This window comes from Amphiura filiformis, chromosome 20, assembly GCF_039555335.1.
Source record: "Amphiura filiformis chromosome 20, Afil_fr2py, whole genome shotgun sequence".
In the NCBI taxonomy this organism is placed as follows: Eukaryota; Metazoa; Echinodermata; class Ophiuroidea; order Amphilepidida; family Amphiuridae; genus Amphiura; species Amphiura filiformis.
The window spans coordinates 60,450,108-60,470,321 of record NC_092647.1 but is presented as its reverse complement, the minus strand read 5'-3'; the positions used below and the strand labels follow the sequence as shown (position 1 = coordinate 60,470,321).

Genomic DNA, 20,214 nt, shown 5'->3' with positions numbered 1-20,214 from the left:
TCATGTAGGAATATGCATATTCTACACATACATAGAAGCCATTATAATGCATAGCTCCACACTAAGTTACACAGGGATGTCCGTTGTTAAACATTAGTAACTACGCATCACATTTGTGATTTGGCAAATAAATATGTTTGCTTGGGTCTCATGCATATTCATGAAGTTAAGAAGAAGAATACTTACTTAACAGCTCTCTTGGCTCTGGCTCGTGCATAGTATGCTTCAAAACACTTGGGTTTGATTTCAAGTGCCTTACTGGAAAATTCTATAGCCCCAGGAATGTCCTGAAAAACAAAAACAAACTAACTTTTAATTTTTGTAAATAAATTGGATGACAGCTGTTGCATATTTACAAGCGAAGTGGTCAAGTAACTCCTTTTGGAGTGATAGTACATATGGTAGACTTTGTGCAATGATCACTTTGATCATGGTTCAAGACTCAATAGCGTGACGTAATGATAGCCAGATTACATGTAACACTTTGAGGGCAAATAGCATATGGTAATAGCCTCAGAAAACATCTATTAATTGTCACTCACTATACACTATGTGTGGAGAAGGGTATGTTATCATCACAGGCTGAATGTGGATCAAAAAATCACACATTGGTAAAACTAGAAATCAGCAATATGCCCATGAAATCATTGATATCCCACATGCAATCTGGCAATTTACATAACATGTCTTCAATTAAAATCTGGTCTTAAACAATTTTAAGTAGCCACAAAGCAAAAGGTGGCAAATTTGAAATTGAGATAAAGGCAAAAATATGGAGTAAAAAAAGCAATAAAATACATAACAAAATACACATCACAAAGCTTCAGAACTTTAGAACCAAGTATGCTAGACCTTTGGTGTTTCAGTATATGATAGCGTATTGTTTGTATAAGGTAATAATTATTGTTTCCCGTCTTCGTTTGTTTTATTTTATGTTATATATTTCACGGGAGTGCATCTTTAGAGATCCAGTTAAAGTATGTGTGTTTCGCCAACTTTCTGTCTACAAAAAGGTAATAATTATAGTAACTCAATTGTCAAAAATGCCTCCTTTGGCCCCATGGAGCAGATCGTACCACAAATACTAAAACGATCATAGAAGAACATCATTTTTCTCTGTGCCTTATAATAATGTGATATAAAATAAAAGGCTGTGTAGAAGATTACAGTCATATCTTCAATAGGGAAGATACAGTCATATCATCAGTCTGTCAAACAGTTTTTATCTGATCATGGATCCATTTGATATTTAGAGTTTGAGCTGGTCTCACATAACTGCTTTTTGCATCCTTTGTGCACTGTTGTCTCTGTTCTTGTTTTTATATGGCATTTTGTTCTGATGTTTTTTCTTGCTTGAAAAGGACCCCAATGGAAATAAGCTTTTCCCAAGGCTTTTTGGGATATCCTAGGTACTGTTGGTTTGTAATTCCATTATACTTCATGTTCTGCAATCTTGATGTGCAATTTATTTTATTTTGTAAAAATAGTACTGTAACTGTATTTTAGTTTGTATTTGTATATGATTCTTAAAGTACCAAATCAAATCAAATCAAATCAAATCAAATCAACTGTATGGATTTCAATTGGAACAGCCCAATTTGGCGACACAAGTTAGAAAAGTTATTTTGAGATATGCCTGGATATGATAGAATTCAAAGCCTGAGGATAGTATACCAGGTTCTTACCTCCAGCTTGCGTTTACATCTGGACACATTGAGTAGAAGGTTGACTTTGAGCTCCTTGAAGGTACGGATGTCTTCACCAAATCCTTCACTGGGATATTTCTTGATTGCACACTGGTATTTATGACAGGCCTCACGCCACTTCTCTTTCTGCAAATCAAAAGGGAAATACTATAATTTAGAAGGTTGTGAGAGCCCAAGTAGATATCATTTGATGCAACATCTGTGTGTTGTATTCAGGGTCAAGTTTGACGAAAATAGCATGCAAATTGCATAGGGGGAGGGAGGAAACAGCAACAAATTATGACAAAATTGCAGAAATGGACAAAAATGGAAGAAAGAAAAACAGTTCTACCTAACATATAGGTAACAGCCTCAGAAAACATGTATTATATTGTCACTCACTATACACTATGTGTGGAGAAGGGTATGTTATCATCATGGGCTGAATTAAAAGAAAAGAGCTTTTTTGTGTGTGGAGATTCCATGGAGCTTCAAGCACATCAAAACCAAGACACTTAATCAGTTCCTGTGCAGAAACATATCCAGTATGGCTTACTTAAAAACTATTTGGGGCAACTGGCTCATGGTGCAAATACAAAAAGTACTATACAATATTGTCCTAGAGGCTTATTTGAAACAAGAATTCAAATTCGCTGGGATCAGTGATAACATGCTTTTTTGTACTTTATTTGGCTTTTTTCAAATCATGTAAAAAAAAATGTAGTTTGCTGAAAATGTGAACTGACCCAAAAGAAACATCAGGGGAACAAATTATGCAGCATAGTAGTAATATTGCTTCTCAACAGTAACCTCAATATAGACATGCAACATATTAAGAGCACCGTATTCATTCCATTAACCGCCCATGCTCCTATAGCGCCCACCCCAGTGACTAAATTTACAACAAGTAAACTGTGATATTAGTTTATTACCTGCCCATGCAAATCTAAATCATGGTTGAAACATATGACACATGATGATGGATGATTGTGTTGTCGGCTTAATGTAAAAAATAAGCGCCCATCCAAAAACGCGCCTTGGGGAGTTAATGGAACGAAATCGGTAATTGATTACAAGAGATGTAATAAGTTAATTTAAGCCCTAGGCTTAACTATAATGAAACAGAGAAAAAAAGAATAGTTCGCATCTGAAATTCTGACAACTAGACAGAAAATGCCGTACTGCACAGGTCGGCAACCAATCACGGCACGCCTTTGCCCTGACGTCAGATGCAAACTGGTCTTTTTATCTCTGTATTTCATTATATCAACTACCATTATCTTACCTTGTACAGAGCATTGCCATCATCCATTAGCTTCTTCAGTAGTAGAATGAGTATATCTGGTTTGGATGTAGCCATTGCCCATGCTGCTGGTCCTAGCTTGGCTCCCTTCTTGAGTAATACAGACACCACTGATGTATTACGACAACCAATAGCTCTGTCTAGTGGTCTCATACCACTGTTATCTACATGCTCTATGGTAGCTCCTTTCTCAATCAGTAGTTGCACCTAAATAGAAGAAGGTTCATGAAGTTAACCAACTGCATTGATGTACCTCACTGATATTACCAATCATCATACCATCAAGTAGTTTCCAGTGTTTTGATTGGATAAACAATTTACTAACTTGATACATCCCGTATCATACCCACTGATCGCAGCACTCAGGGACTGCCATTTAAAAATGAGAAAAGAGCTGTAGAATGCTCTTCTGGTCTCTTTAAGAAGAGCTTTAGAAGAGCTGTTTGCACCTGTGGCCATTAAAGCATAAAGAATTTAACGAGTCATCTAGAGGAGCTATAAATCGCTCTTGCAAATACATCATAAGAAGAGCTGTAGAGGAGTGATTGCTCTAGCTCCTCTCAAACGGCAGTCCCTGAGTACTGTGTATATCTTAGCAACTGGCCTAGCAACAATGGTTTAATCATGATCATGGCATTTCAATACCAGGCTAGTATCGCAGCAATGTCAATTGGAAGTGCACTGGCTTGCACAGACAGCATTGCACACACCACTGTCAACTGCAAACAGGTTAAGTTGCTATTCAATCTACAACAACATCAAGTAATATTTGTTTGCTTTAATTTGTTGTGGTTGGGTAATGTTTGTATGATATGATAAAATCCTTATTAGGTTTGGTGATATGGATTGCATCTAGTCTGAAAGTAAGTATCACCCCCAAACCTAACCAAATAAATATGTGATCATCCATCATGATAATACATACAATGTATGTATACATGAGCATGTAACAAGTGTCTATATAGTGGCTTACCAAGAATTTGAACAAGGCACTGATCAGTGAACCAAACTTTATTATTCAGTATTACTTTTTTAATTAAATTCTATGAATATTATGATGTAGTGATGAAAATATCAACATGAGATTTATTATATTTCTAAAACCCCATTACCACTAACGTTTCACCTTAAGTTTGGTAGTGACATCATTGATTTTGCGTAGTTGTGCCTCAAGTTTGCCAAAAAACTGCCCTTGTGTGCACAGGTATGCGGTATTACGTTCGTGTGCGATTTGATATTGCAACCAGTGAAAAATGCACCGATGTCACTACAAAACTTGTGGTGAAACAAATTATAGTCATCTCATTTATCTTACCACTTGTGGGTCACCATAGAAAGCTGCCAAATCCAGCGGTGTCCTGCCATTCTTGTCAGAGTGGTCAATATCTGATCCTCTTTCTAGTAGTGACCTGACAATGTGTATGTGTCCTTTAAGGCAAGCCCAGCAGAGCGCTGTTAATCCTTCCTTGTCACATGTCTTGACAGACGCACCTGAAAAATAATAACATGACAACTTAGTATCCATTTCAAGTATCTGGAATCAAGGAAAGTCTTGATAATAATGGATGCCACCCCATAAGATAAGCATTTGTGACGTGTCATGTCAAAAGTAGACACTTTTGGGCAGGATCGTAAATGGAGAAATAGCCAAAAATCTGCCCGGGTGATTTTTTCACAATTTGGGTTTGTTGCGAATTTGTGATGTTATTAATGTTAAAAATATTGTCTGATAGTTTCAGACCAAAATATAACTGGCATCTTGTATTTTTTGAGACATTTTTCAAGGTAATTCCTACTCTCAACATTGTCAATAATATTTTTAAAGGCCGATATCTCAATTTCCAATTTCATAATACCATAACTTACGAACTCATTATCTTCGCTTAGGAATGTCCGATTTCATTGGGGAAAATGGTGTTATGGAGCAAAATATCTCTATATTTAAGATATGTAAAAACCTCAAAATTTATAACCTGCCACGTCACACGTCACATTTGGTCTATGACTACCATATTGTTTCTAATGAGCGCCTATGACTTTTCATGAAGAGAGTGCGTTTATTAGGGACTAATGTATGTTTTTACCTTTATAAAAGCTGTTTCAAGCGACAATGGCACAGGGGAGGGGCATCGGTCCCCGACAGTACTGTCTTGGTGATAAACAATTACAATAGAATTGAATTTGTACGGGGTAGGGCACCAGTCGCCGGCAGTACTATCTTGGTGATATACACTAGCATTGAATTTGTATCCATATTGAAATCATTAATAGAGTATGACATGAACACACATTATCACTTTGCATATAAGAAATTTTTTGGAGTGGGCGTTTAATAGACTGGGTGCTTATTAGGAACAATACGGTATGATAGTAATGGGTGATATAATATTAGCAGCATAATTATAGGGTTGGAACAAGAAACTTTTATGCTGAGGTAAGGATTAGGATTGGGTATTCATCTATTGTTCTGACATTGTTCAATTCTAACAACATTAAACATTCTTGGAAAAAAAAACCCCAACAAAGAACTTAACTCCAACCCAGAAGCACTAGCCACATAAAATCCTAAGGGATGACTACAAAACACAATCACCTGTCCACTGCCAGCGCCCTGATAGAACCAGCAGTTTGGCCTCATGCTGCTTTCATACTTTCCTGCTGCTTTCCACTCAGAAGATGATTTTGCTTCACTGTGCAGTCACACCAGAAAATCTAGCGGTGACCAGCGGCAAGCTGATATATTGATCACTCCACCGCTTTGCCCAAGCGGCAGCACCACTGGGAGTTGAATTCAAGCCAACTCGGAACGGTGCCGCTCTGACGAATGAAAACATGATACGATTTTTGGGGATGCTGAGTGGCAACATTGGCTTTCATAGTCATGACGCTGCCGCTATGCTTGCAGAAAAGTAGCTCAGCGGCATAAAGTATGAAACCAGCATAAGGGCTTGTTGCTTTCAGCTGCTTCCATTTATTAAAGTACAACTCAAATTTATGAGTTTGTCACTACTGCGCATAAAAACAATGCTCATGTCCAATAAAAATATTGAAAATTCTCGCTATTCATGTCCACCAGCGGTTTGCGATGTAATCGTGATGTATCATGGGAAAAGGTCGACATCAAGTCCAGCATAATCGAATATTACCATGCTATTACATAGGAACACGTGACAATATTTTTTAGTTTGTCAATATAACGGTATTACACGCAAATCGATAGAGAAAAAATTAATTGTGCACATTTCAAATCACATTATTAAGTATTATTGAGTATCGATTCGCGGTAACACCTTTATTTTGACAAACTAAAAAAATATTGTCACGTGTTCCTATGTAATAGCATGGTAATATTCAGACATGCGGACTTGATGTCGACTTTTCCCATGATACATCATTTATTACATCGCAAAACCGCTGGTGGCGCTCTTTATTGTAATAGCTTAGAATTGATTTGAGTTTTGCAGTATACTAAGATTTCCTTCAAATCTTCGAAGAAAATTGACTACATGTATCATTATTAAAATCTTAGTTAACAAGATGTTTTGCTACCTACCTTTGCTAAGTAATACTTCCAGTACTGCCAAATGACCCTCACCAGCAGCCAGCATCAGAGGGGTCCTGCCATGACGATCACACTCTTAGTTAACAAGATGTTTTGCTACCTACCTTTGCTAAGTAATACTTCTAGTACTGCCAAGTGACCCTCACCAGCAGCCAGCATCAGAGGGGTCCTGCCATGACGATCACACTCTTAGTTAACAAGATGTTTTGCTACCTACCTTTGCTAAGTAATACTTCCAGTACTGCCAAGTGACCTCACCAGCAGCCAGCATCAGAGGGGTCCTGCCATGACGATCACACTCTTAGTTAACAAGATGTTTTGCTACCTACCTTTGCTAAGTAATACTTTAGTACTGCCAAGTGACCCTCACCAGCAGCCAGCATCAGAGGGGTCCTGCCATGACGATCACACTCTTAGTTAACAAGATGTTTTGCTACCTACCTTTGCTAAGTAATACTTCTAGTACTGCCAAATGACCCTCACCAGCAGCCAGCATCAGAGGGGTCCTGCCATGACGATCACACTCTTCCAACGAGGCATGATTGAACAAAAGGATATCCACAAGTTCCCAGTGTCCTCGTCTCACAGCACAGATCAGGGGCGTCATTTGAGCTTGGTTTGGTGTGTGTACAGAGACGCCACGCTTGAGTAGAAGCTTGACGATTTCTGCTTTGCCATGAGCACAAGCTGAGGTAAGAGCTGCATAAAACCATCAGGATAAACAAGAATGAGTTGACATATCTTTGCTATGTCTTTAAGAACAGCAGTATCGCACTTGTCTTTGTAAACTAATTTCAGACCTTCCAACCTTATCATAGCTCAATTGGTCACAAATGTGACTAAAGTGGAGGAGAGCCCTCTCGTTGCCAGGGGACATGTCATTCCATCAAACAAATGATCAACAGGCATTCACCATTGAGAAAGGCAACAGACAGGATTGCCAAACTCTTTGAAGTTTTTCTTGTAATTTTGCTATGAAAATTTATAAATCTGAATTCCTGATGAATCTCTTCAATAAAGTCTGCAATTACTTATAACAGAGAGGGATTATATTAATACAGCATTGATAAGATGTGTCCATATCGTTATGAATACGGCAGACGGCCGAATCCGGATTCGTCTTTTGGTAAATTTATTTTACGAATGCATTACATTTGAATTAGAGAACAAGGGATCAATGCTGTATATGATAGAGGGCAGCATATCATTTTTTTAACGGAGACCAGATGATAACAGCATAAATAAGTAATCAAAAGAGGGCGGCAAACAAGGTTAGTTGATGGTGCATCACAGTACGGTCACCGACGGCAACCGTTAAAAAATCAATATGCTGCCCTCTATAGATATAGCATTGATCCCTTGTTCTCGAATTCAAATGTAATGCATGTGTAAAATGAATTTACCAAAAGCCGAATCTGGATTCGGCCGTCTGCCGTATTCATAACGATATGTAGAATGACAAAATTACCACCCAAATATGAAAACAAAAATCAAATTCTTCAAATTGAGCTATTCTTATTTCCCAGCATAACATGTAGGCTGAGTGAACCCGATAGTGTCACATGTTATAGTGGCAATTCTGTCTGAAATTAAGATCTGAATCATGATTCCTATCAAAACTTGTTCATATATATAATTTCAGTCTCATAATTTGTGATCAAGTTTCTAATATTACAGCACTTATGATCATCATGGATCAGAATTTAACTCTCATTATGACATGACTCTAAATCTTCTACAGGGATTGGATCACAGATTGGAGTTAAGCTATTACATTCTATTTGATCTAGGGTACATACAGGGTTTACATTTACTAGGGGAATAACAAAGCTATTGCGTCATATTTTTCAAACTCTTTATGGGCATTCAAGCAGGCAAGGTCTTAGCCAGCGATATGTGTACATGTCTTCAAGACGGTAATAAAAAAAGTGGACGGATAGAAAAATTCTCAAGCTATCTAAGAGACGGGCAGTTTCACAACCAAAGAAAAATAAAATAAAAGCTTTCACAAATGATGCAACAAACTCTGTTGTTATGTCTGCGCTTCACAAAAAAACTCCTTGTCAACCAATATTAAGAAACCCCAAAAAACATCGTTATCAAATCAGTCCTGTTTATTTTTCTCGCGAACGTTGATGAAATAAACCAATGGCTGCAATGGCTACATCGCAGTTGTCCGCGGGAAATCAAATCAGACCTTGATCTATGGGGAAAAATGGACGGGTAACTTTGAAATCCTGGCTAAGACCTTGCAAGCAGGCATAGATCATATTCTAAAGGTATTACTCTACATTTATCACATGGGTAACAAAACTATCATATTCTATTTTACAAACTGTGATCTTTAAAAGTATTTGAAATCATAGTTTGATATCAAAATAGATCATACCCAGGTCAACTTGTTCATGCTATCTGTATTAGGAACCATGATCAAAATGATCGCAACACAAAGTCAATAAGTTGCAAACAGGTGGTCAAACCAAGCGTGAGCCAGTAACTAAGGTATGATGTATTCACTATGATGGCAAATTCAGGCAGGCATAAGATTTCACTATTTAAGGTAATGCTCTACGTTTATCACATGGGTAACAAATCTATTGTGTTCTATGTTACAAACTTTGATCTAAGGTATTCAGGCAGGCATAAGATTTCACTATTTAAGGTAACGCTCTACGTTTATCACATGGGTAACAAATCTATCATGTTCTATGTTACAAACTTTGATCTAAGATATTCAGGCAGGAAGATACATCTACGTCTATCACAAGGGTCACATAGCCATCTAGACATCCATCCTGCAATCACATGGAATTTTACAAACCTTCAATAGCGTCCTTCTCACCTGTTTCGGAACAAAGTGAGTCTGTATCTTCTGCACCGACTACGTGGCTACTCTGACTGGAATCTGCTAATTCCAGTAGGTATGTACACACCTGAAACAACAGAATCATACAATTACGGTGAGTATTCATTTCATACTTTTTCTTTGATAATGGTGAGGGTTAATCTGCTGCTTTACAATAACAAGATATCATCTCTATCATTTTAAAAGAGGTATTATAGACAGTTGAGGAGGCAAATGCCATGATAAATCTTTTGTAAATATACAAGCTGTATTATATTTAATCATACTAAAAATCTATTAAATGGGAACTGGCTTTATTCAATGCCAGGAAGATTAACCAGACTTGCTGTGGAGGGGGTGTAGCCATATCAAGCAGCAACATTATAGGAGTCTGGCTCAATCGCTTCAAAAGAGAGATGGTCACTTCGACCTGTGAACACAGGTTCATCACATTTACCTTAATATCTATTTGTTATATATTGCATTCAAAAACTCCTGTGCCCGTGAATGGAATGTAGCCAGTTCGATATTAGAGGTAAGCTTAAGCATGGCTGGAATTTCGCATGACTATTGTTTGGTATGCTTGGACAGATATGGCAGCTCACATCTCTAGTATGCCAATTAAATTCATGCTTCTATACAGAATTGTTATCTGAATTTCAATGAAAATTCGATTCATGGCTGTATTTCAATGTAATTTCCTATCTTTGTAGAAAAGTTACACCTTTTTCAACTCTATCAGTTGAAGGACTGCTGAGCAACCTGGTGGGTCAAAAGTGATATGCATCATTGGATATTGAATATCTGTTTAAACTTACATCTTTATGACCAGACCCTGCTGCAGCTATCAAAGCCTGCTGTGCAACAACCTTGCGAGTTAGATGCGTGCTCTCCCTGGTTGACCAATCACAGTTGAGAAGGAAGTTGATGACCGGTAGATGACCGTGCTCTGCAGCGTGGACCACAGCACACTTGTTGCTCTTGTCTACATGAGACATCTACAGATAAGTAGTAGTATATAATATTCAATTACTTGATACTTTGATCATACAATGTGTACATAGCACATTACTAAGTGCAAGAGAGTTCCAAAAAGTTCAAGAGTTGAAAAAAAAAAGCGCAATGATTTATAGTGCATAACGCACAGGCACAACGCCTAGACGTTGATCCACAAGCCTCAGCACACTTTACAGGTTGTCGCTGACCACTACGGCCCACATCATTCCATAAACAATTAAAGAGCGCACACCCTAGACATTCCACAAATAACCTTCGCAACCAGGATCAGCTCCCCGAGTTTAGACGGGTTACAACGAGACAATTAGCAGTGAGTTCCTTGTCCAGAGGAATTTCAAGCTAACTCAATTTTTCACGAGAGCATACTAGGCACCGCCAGGGTTCGAACCCGCAACCTCTCGCACCAGAGTCGAACGCCTTATCGATTGAGCTAACTTGACTGATCATACAATGTGTACATAGCACATTACTAAGTGCAAGAGAGTTCTAAAAAGAGTTGAAAAAGAAGTATTGTTGGATTCATTACACAGTTGCCGATTAGTTTGGTTATCTAATTGGGCAACTTTCAAAATGTTCTATTTCCTTTCCTCCTGGTTAATAGAAAACTTGGGTGACTATTGAGTGATTTTGGTAGCTCTGGCAAGCCCTTCGATGATACTGCAGTATTAAATAATGCCCTATTGAGGCAGTCCTCAGCTTTAGGAGGAAACAATTAACCTCAAACTAAATCCTTCATGCGTATTCTTTAGCTTGGAGAAATGTGTTCAACTGACTACACGATTATCAGAATAGTTTTGCCGATTTAGATATGTGTAATGCATACAAAACAAAACAGGTCCTGATCAGCTACTTGAATCATATCAGGAATATCAGCACATTATGGGACCCACCCCAGTGTTACCTAGTTCTTTTCACACTATAATCAGATGGATGCACATGTCAGCAAGTACATCAGAACTGTAACAAGGCTTGTAAACAAATGTGAGAAGCCTACAGGAATGTGTGCACACTTGAGAAAAGGCCATATATACACTATCTATCAGAGAAGTTCAGCACTTTTTTAGCCACTACACTGTATAAACACAGAACAGTGTCTCTGATTGGCTGATTGAATCATGTCATATCAAGCTATGAAACATTGACACCTTATTCATTAGATAACCAAGCAGCATACAGTTTGTCCACTCTGAAGTACAAAGTGACAACCTGCGCGTATACAGCGCGTTAACAGTGCATAGTGCTGCGTCTCTGCTGCAGGTATGCGTGCCTTCAAAGTCGGCACAATGCGTGTGACCACGTCGGTACTTCAGAGTAGACTCTCTGTAGTATCAATCATTTTACACAATAAACAGGGCGCATGCATAGGCAAGTGTCAAACTTTGTTGGTAGCAAGTGTAACATTGCACACCACATGCTTACCTTAGCCTTCTTGATGATGAGCATCCTGAGGATTTCTAGATGACCATTAGCAGCTGCATAACACAATGCCGTCATACCACGATCACACACAGCATCCACAGTGGCATCAAATTCCAGTAATAGAGATACCATTTCTGTATGACCTTCCCTGGCAGCTACACATAGCAAGGGGGCGTTGTTTATCACCTCGGTGCGGAAGTTGGGATCAGCTCCAGCCAGAAGCAACAGCCTGCTAACCTGTGGATACATAACACAAAATACATATTCTTCAAGTGTTTGATAGAAATTCATTTATCTAAGTATTACTCAGCTGCAGCCCGAATTTGAGATTTCTTGATATTTATCAACACTAAGATGTATCACTTGAAACTCTAAAAAGTCACATGGCCCAAGACAGCTTAAAAATTGGCGGAAATGATGAGTTAGAAATGCATAAATGCGAAATATTGTAATTACGCTGCGATTCGGCGTCATGGCGCTTAACTCTGCTTGCGTATGTCCAACACAGTCAAGACGCATTTGGTATGTTGCTAACGCCAGCAAATGTGTGTAAACAAAACAAAAATTTTTAGTCAAAATGCCGTTTAGATTTTTAATTATTTTGAATTTTGGTGCACTGAAAGCAGACATTATAGATTCATTGGTGCAAAAAGATGTATATTCAGACCATGCACGAGATACAGCTTTTACAAGCGTAAAAGTCTTACCGTTTTAGAATATAATGCTGCGTTGTGAAAAATTATAAGTTTCTTTTTGAGGCCAGTTTATTAACACCCCAATTGAGTACTGTAAAAGCAGAAATGTCCTGTGCTACATTTATTCCGGTCTTCACAGTATTAAACAATACAAAAATACGGAAAAAAGTTCAAATTGACAAAGCTAGAAATATTAATCGCACAACAATTTCCACAGTAGTATTAAAAAGATTTAGGAACAAACTTGCTTTTAACCCCAACCCCTTCTCTGCTTTTTGTTTAGTAGAAGGAAAGAAGGAAGGCAGAACGGTAAAAAATATAAAGAGAAAGGTCGTTTTCCCCGCCCAGGAATTGACCAACCAACCCCACGGGTACGAACCAGCAGAATGGTAATAGTAAGCCACGCTTGACTGTCGCCCTGCCAATGGTTTGGTGCCTATAATGTAGTTTGGTATGCTTATGTAATCTAATCATGGATGCATGGTCTTGCAGTCGCTTCGTACTGCATGGTTTTGTATGGTCTAGTAATAGCATTAGGGTTAATTGGACACCAGCAGTGGCGGTGCCAGGAATATTTTTCGGGGTGGGTGGAGGCAGGCATGGGCGGGGAAAAATGAAATTTAAGGGGGAAAATGGGCAAATTTTATAAAATTCCTGCAAAAAGCGGAAATTTATGTGATTTGGGAGGTTTTGCCTCAAAAGTGAGAGGCAAAACTGGGGGGAAAGAAAATGCCCCCTTGCCCCCCGTAGCGCCGCCACTGGACACCAGATACATACCTTGACATTTGGTGCAAAGAGATTGTGTCTAGTTGCTAGACTCATTGACAGACTCTCTGCATTCACATGCATCCATAATGCCTGTAACTCCCTGGCTGAGAACCCTCCAAGTTGTCTACCTAGGGTCTTATAGATATGAGCCTTCAAGATGTGATGGCCTAGCTCAAATGCTTCATCTCGCTTCAACTTCTGAGGCTGACGACTTAGCTTGAAAGCAAGAAGAGCATGCCCGTACCTGAAAATATGTTGTGAATGTAAGTGTTAAATATCAAGAAAAATGGTATACGCTATGTGATGTGTCATGTCAAAAGGAGACACTTTTGGGCAGGTTATTATTATTATTATTATTTATTCTTTCTTTATTGAGGGTTATACTGCTTCAGTGACAAGCACTGCTTTTCAAGCAGGCCCTCATTGATACATGTTATATAGCAACAAAATATATTACGATACACAATATTTACAAAGTATCATACAGTATTTACAACGTATTTACAATATATTACAAATAAGTATAATGGTACCATCAACTACAAGATAATTATAAATACCATGATTCAAAATACAGAAATACAATAATTATATTTATATACAAAATCAAGCAAGTAAATGAATAAAATATAGAAAAAGACAGGCCTAAATTTCTTTAATTTTTGATTGAAATTGGCCTAAAGTCATATTTTGCATCTGAGCTCTTACTGTCGGTGGCAAAGAATTCCATGCATAGGCTGCCCTGACATGAAAAGTACGTTGACCTGAATTTGATTTAAATTTTGGTACAATCAATGTATTAGAAGTATGATTTCTAGTTATATGATTGTGGTTATCATGAACAAAATCAAATTGAGAAGATAAGTACGATGGATATTCATTCTTTAAACATTTGAAAACAGTCATTAATAGAGTATTATGCCATCTTTGATCAAGTTTAACCCACTGCAATGTATTCATTAAATCATTAGTTGGTGTCCTTATATCTGCTGAGAGAATTATTCTAGCTAGATTATTATGAAGTACCTGAAGCCTATTATGGTACTCTACACTAAAATTTGACCAGACCATGCTTCCATAATCAAAGTGGGGAATAACAAGAGCATTGGATAACATTACAGTGGTTTTGTATGGAAGGAAATATTTTATACGTTTTATTATGCCAGTTCTTTTGGAAATAGTTTTACTAACATTATCGACATGAGCTGACCAAGACAGCTTGCTATCAAATTTCACACCTAGATATTTAAACTCATCTACTCTTTCAATATCATTGTTGTTATATATTAAATGTACATTGTTGAACTTTTCAAGCATTTTGTTTGTACCAAAGATCATAAACTTAGTCTTTTCAACATTTAAAGTGAGTTTGTTTACTTTGAACCATTCAGCTACCCTACTTAGACATGACTCCATTTGAATTTTAAGATCAGATTCATTTTTAGCTTTACACATTAAAGAGGTATCATCTGCATACATTACAGTTTTACATTCAGACACAGCATTAGGTAAACAGTTAACAAAAATTATAAACAGTAAAGGACCTAAAATTGAGCCCTGAGGAATACCAATATCAATTGGCCTAAAGTCAGAAAAAGTTGAGTTAACATTAACAGTTTGTTCTCTGTTGTTTAAGTATGATTTAAACCATAATAATTCATCCCCACATACCCCATATTGTTTAAGTTTCCTAATCAGAATATCATGATTTACAGTATCAAATGCTTTCTTTAAGTCTATAAATAAAACGCCTGTAGCATAACCTGTATCCATATTCTTTAAAATGTAATCTTGAACATCTAGAAGGGTTGTTGTTGTGGAATGATTTGGACGAAATCCTGATTGAGCATTTGATAATAGTCCTACATTACTCATATATTCATATAATTGATCATGAACAGCTCTTTCAATGATCTTTGATACAAGTGGTAATACAGAGATAGGTCTATAGTTACTAACATTCGTTTTATCACCCGATTTAAATATTGGAGTTACTTTAGCCTTCTTCCATGCATCAGGAAAAGTAGACCCATTCAAAGACAGGTTGCAAATATGAACAAGGCATTTTGAGATGAAAGGCGCAGCCAACTTTAATAACCTTACATTGAATGGATCTAATCCTGATGATTTGCAATTTTGCATTTTACTTATTTGTTTAAGAACAAATTCATTAGATATTGCTCTAAAACTAAATTTGTTTACACTATCATTTTGATGAGAACATACAGTATTACAAGTGCATACATAATTATCATTGTTATTATTAAATTTACTCCCAAGTTCATTACCTATAGAAGTGAAAAACTCATTGAACTCATTTGCCATATCCTTTTTATTACCTGAGTAATTACCATTCTTTTTAACAACTGCTGTAGGTTGTTATCAATTTTGAGGTTTTTACATATCTTAAATATAGAGATATTTTGCTCCACAATGCCGTTTACCCCAATGAAATCGGACATTCCTAAGCGAAGATATCGAGTTTGTAAGTTATGGTATTATAAAATTTGAAATAGAGATATCAGCCTTTAAAAATATTATTGACAATGTTGAGAATAGGAATTACCTAGAAAACTGTCTCAAAAAATACAAGATGCCAGTTATATTCCGGTCTGAAACTATCAGACAATATTTTAAACAGTAATAGCATCACAAATTCGCAACAAACCCAAATTGTGAAAAAATCTTGCCCAGGCAGATTTTTGGCTATTTCTCCATTTACGATCCTGTGTCTCCTTTTGACATGACACGTCACATATTTACTGGTACCTTGAAGGGAGGAAGTATCTATATATAAACACAGCCAAATTAAAAAGTCTCCACTAGTTCCATCCCCATTTAATCAGAGTCTAATGAGTTAATGGCAAAATAATTCATATAATAATTTTCAATACACTATCCTTCGAAGGTTGATACCAAATTTGATATCAAAAGTTTAATCATCGTGAGCATAGGAACCATTTTACTATATGTAAGATTTGTGAAAAATGGTAGAAATGCCCAAATATGCATGGTAAAAAGGAAAAGGGGATTATAAGAGGATGTATACTCTACACAAAAAGTATCTGAATACTAGTACTTAAAAACAAAAGCAATATCTATCGCAATGTTGACAAGGCGGAACTAACAACACATATACAGGACACTTGATAACAGCAGATTGCATCAGCAGCCAATCAGAGACAAGTGCTTGTAACACGGTGAATAAGTGGCGTAGACAGTGAAGTACGCTTTCATCAAAGGTTTTCAGAACTTTACTACATAAATGAATACACAATATCTTGTAACATCTGAACATGCAACTCACCTGTGATCACAGAGGAACTTTGGGCTCTCTCCATCCTCCCTCCTCACCAGCCATTCCCTGAAAGACGGATGATAAAACATCCTCATCTTATCCTTCCTCAGACATAAGAAACTCTTGACGATCTCCAACCTCTGCTGAAAATCTTCCCAAGTAATATATGTGTCTACACACCCAGCGTTGATTGCCTCATACACCTGTTTATCAGTTAGAGGGTACAATGAAGCCAGGGCGGTGTTTAATATCGGTGTCACACGCTCAAATGCCCTCGTTGTTGGGTATTTAAGATTGCATAACAGGAGATAGATTTCCGACAGGTTTATGGGTAAGACTTTGTAACTTGCACTCTTGAGGACGATGTGACCTTGTTCAATAAGGTCAAGGGTCAACTTGAGGTAGAGAATACACCCTCGTGATATATTCTGTAAATGTGAACGGAATTTGCTCTGAGCAGAATGCTCAAGTTTTCCGTTCAACAGAACATTGTCTCTTATGTCTGAGCTGGCCTGGATACGGTGATTGATGTATTGTTCAGAATCTTTCTGAATATGATCATTGTTGTTTGTTTTATCCAGGTAGGCGATATGAAGCGGTAACAACTTGATGATTTCTGCTAGAGAACTACGGACAGTTAGTATGACCTTGAGCCACGATGGAAATTTCAGAATATGCTTGGTAAGAAATGATGATATAGTGTCGCCATAATCCGACTTGTGGAATTCAGCCTCACTTAGTCCATCCACCAATATCAAACACGTTTCCATGGCAATTTTACCTTGAGTTTTCAGCAGATTTAGTGGCTCTAAAATGCCTCGAATTAGTGCTTCCGACGGGTTTTGCGTACACTCTCGCATACCCAGGTGCGCCTGTACTTGAGGTTCTGATATCAGCAAGTCTTTGTACTCCTGAATGCTGTAAGCCAATTGACCTGCAATGTTGTGTACAAAATCAGGTACCATGCATGTGGTGCTGTTGTCCGCTTGGCATATATGGAAAGCGCAAACTTGTGATGCCAGTGACATGAGCGCTTGCTCAGATTGCTGGCGTGCTCTTGATAGTGTGGTATTGCTGCTATAAATACTCATACCGTTGGGAACACCGCTATTTCTGTTGGTACCTGAAACTACATAATAGAAGAAAAAAAACGGCATTAGAATATTAATGTATATATGCAAAGTGGTCATGGGAGTCCAGGCAAGTTCAAGAAAGGAAAGTAGCACACCTCCTTTACTAAAGTGCACAAACTTTTGTGATGTTCATGCTCTAAGATAAACCCACAGAATTAGAGAAGGAGAACCGGGACTCCCTATACCGCCACGTACAATCGCGCCGTCAGCTATGGGGAGAAAATTGGTGGTATTCGGGTCCTTACCGACGATGCGCGGAGACGAACGAAAACAATTCTGCGCCTCATCTGAAGCGCCTTGGTACTCAAGTGCAGGTCGCATCAAGTGCGTCTCTCAAATGCGCCCATCATCCATATCGCGCTTGCTGAGACAACGAATGCCTCGAGCGCATTCCGAGGGAAATCGAATACCCCCAAATTTTGCTCCATGCCTGTATCAAGATGGCTGTCGAGTCCTGGTTCTCTGGTTTTAATTCTGTGGATATACTATAGGTACACTTGAAGAGTTCCGGTCTCCATGCATTACAATCCAATATGGCGATTCCCCTACAAGAGTTACACACATGGCTATAATGAGTTCATCCTCCCCATGTCTAATGTCTTTGAAAATGTCCTACATGGTTTAAACATACAGATACGATGTCTGGACAAGCACAATTTTATATTTTGACTTCAAAAACATTTTATTTTACTTTTCAAGAATTTTGTTCTTTATTGCCCTCATTTTCCAAAATTCCAGAAATTTCCAGAAAGATGACATCGCTGAACCAATACATTGCTTTATTGGCCATCCCAATCACTCCATTTCCACTTTAGTAGCCTTAATTTGACGATCTGATTTACTATTATTTGGCTGTAATCTGTTCATAATATTATGGCAGAAAAGAAATAGTATAATTTTCAAACTTTTGGTTATATTACATTTCAATTGTGCCCATCTATCTAAGATCATTTGCAATGAATCCCTATTGGTTAGATCAAGAGTTATCCCTCTTAGGCCAAAAAAAAAGAAGATATTTGCTTGCCCTCAACCGACTGACCTTAATTTTGGAAATCAGAAAAAAGGTGTGTTTTTTTTCTATTTACTATACAAAAAAATACCGACCCTATTTTTGGAAATTCCTGAAAAAGTTTTTTTTTTCTTTTCAAATTTTTGCATTATGAAGATGTACAAAAAATGTATTTTAGATGTGTTCAACATTTTAGTTGTTTTGTAATGTTAGTTGATTCATTTTGACACCAAAATTGTCTGATTTTTCATTTTTCATATTTTGAGCCTTAATTAATACAAACAATAGAGTTTGCTAGTAATTAAAAAAAAAAAAAAAAAAAAGAAAAAAAGAAATCCCGATTCGACCCAATTGTTAAAATTCAGTTGAGGGCAAGCAAAATTTTTTTTCTTGGCCTTAGCAATACGATAAATATAACAACTATTATCTCTTTGATGCCAGCATTGATTTTCATCCTCTCTTATTTCCTGTAACTATAATAAGCTATTCCTGTTGAAATCCACACCCCCATGGAGGACATCACCTTAAATCTCCCACACAGGGGGTGTAGATTTCAAATGGAGTCACACATTCATGTATCACCATTTGACATTCACACTCCCTGTGTGGAAGATTAAGGTCTCTCATACAGGGTGTATGGATTTCAACTGGAATAGCCCATTTTGGAGCAGACGACACTGAATGGGTGGCTCTATTTGAAATTCACACTCCCTGTGTGGAAGATTAAGGTCATGTCTCTCATACAGGGAGTATGGATTTCAACTAGAATGGCCAATGCCTGCTCAGACCTGTAATTCTGCTGAAGGCAATACCTGATTCAAACAATGAATGACTGCAAAATAACGCTCAACCGGATGTCAAAATAATTAGGAATTGCTTCTGAAAAGACGTATATCGGATAATCTTCTTGATGCTTACAGGTAGTGACAATTAAAACTTTACATGCAGTGTGTTTTCTTTTGAATTCTGTTCGTCATTCATTTGGAGGGAGTTTTGTGGCTTTTTTTCTTTCTCAAATTTATTCTACTCTACTTATTTGACCATACAATGTATTTTGACTATACTTTTTAGTGTATCTGCAATTGTTTCATTTAAAATGTTGAGTGCAATTTACTGGTGAAATATTTGGTAACCCTATATGCAAGCTTAAGCTGATTAACTTTTGTATAATGGGACGTTCAGTTTGCCAGGATTATTAAAAGCTAAAAATCATGTAAAACTACGATAACATCTTTTAAGCTAACAAAATGAATACATTAATGTCATCTGGGAAATGTTAGCAATATTGAGTCAAGATTAAACCTCTTTCAGACCCATCAAGACTAAATTTGCTTCTTATAATGTGACATGGTCAAGGGAAACAAGTCTAATGTTACTAATATTGATTTTCAAATATAGCCACTTTAAATATATCGCTTCCTTTCTATTGAATTGTTCTAAGCAACACAAAAATGACCGTATCTCTGGAACTATAAGTCCA

General features: G+C 37.4%; 1 protein-coding gene across 1 annotated transcript in view; it reads right to left on the bottom strand.

Annotated features, from left to right (window-relative positions):
* Positions 1-20,214, bottom strand: part of LOC140142494 (protein TANC1-like) — a 48,656-nt gene that overhangs the window by 2,654 nt on the left and 25,788 nt on the right. Inside the window, exons 8-17 of the mRNA XM_072164481.1 lie at positions 16,602-17,721; positions 13,304-13,538; positions 11,832-12,068; positions 10,214-10,393; positions 9,372-9,483; positions 6,992-7,249; positions 4,304-4,479; positions 2,971-3,195; positions 1,686-1,832; positions 187-287 (exon numbers count right to left, since the gene is read on the bottom strand). Of these exons, the coding sequence (XP_072020582.1) occupies positions 187-287; positions 1,686-1,832; positions 2,971-3,195; positions 4,304-4,479; positions 6,992-7,249; positions 9,372-9,483; positions 10,214-10,393; positions 11,832-12,068; positions 13,304-13,538; positions 16,602-17,721 (2,791 nt within the window). The remainder of the gene's footprint in view (positions 1-186; positions 288-1,685; positions 1,833-2,970; positions 3,196-4,303; positions 4,480-6,991; positions 7,250-9,371; positions 9,484-10,213; positions 10,394-11,831; positions 12,069-13,303; positions 13,539-16,601; positions 17,722-20,214) is intronic.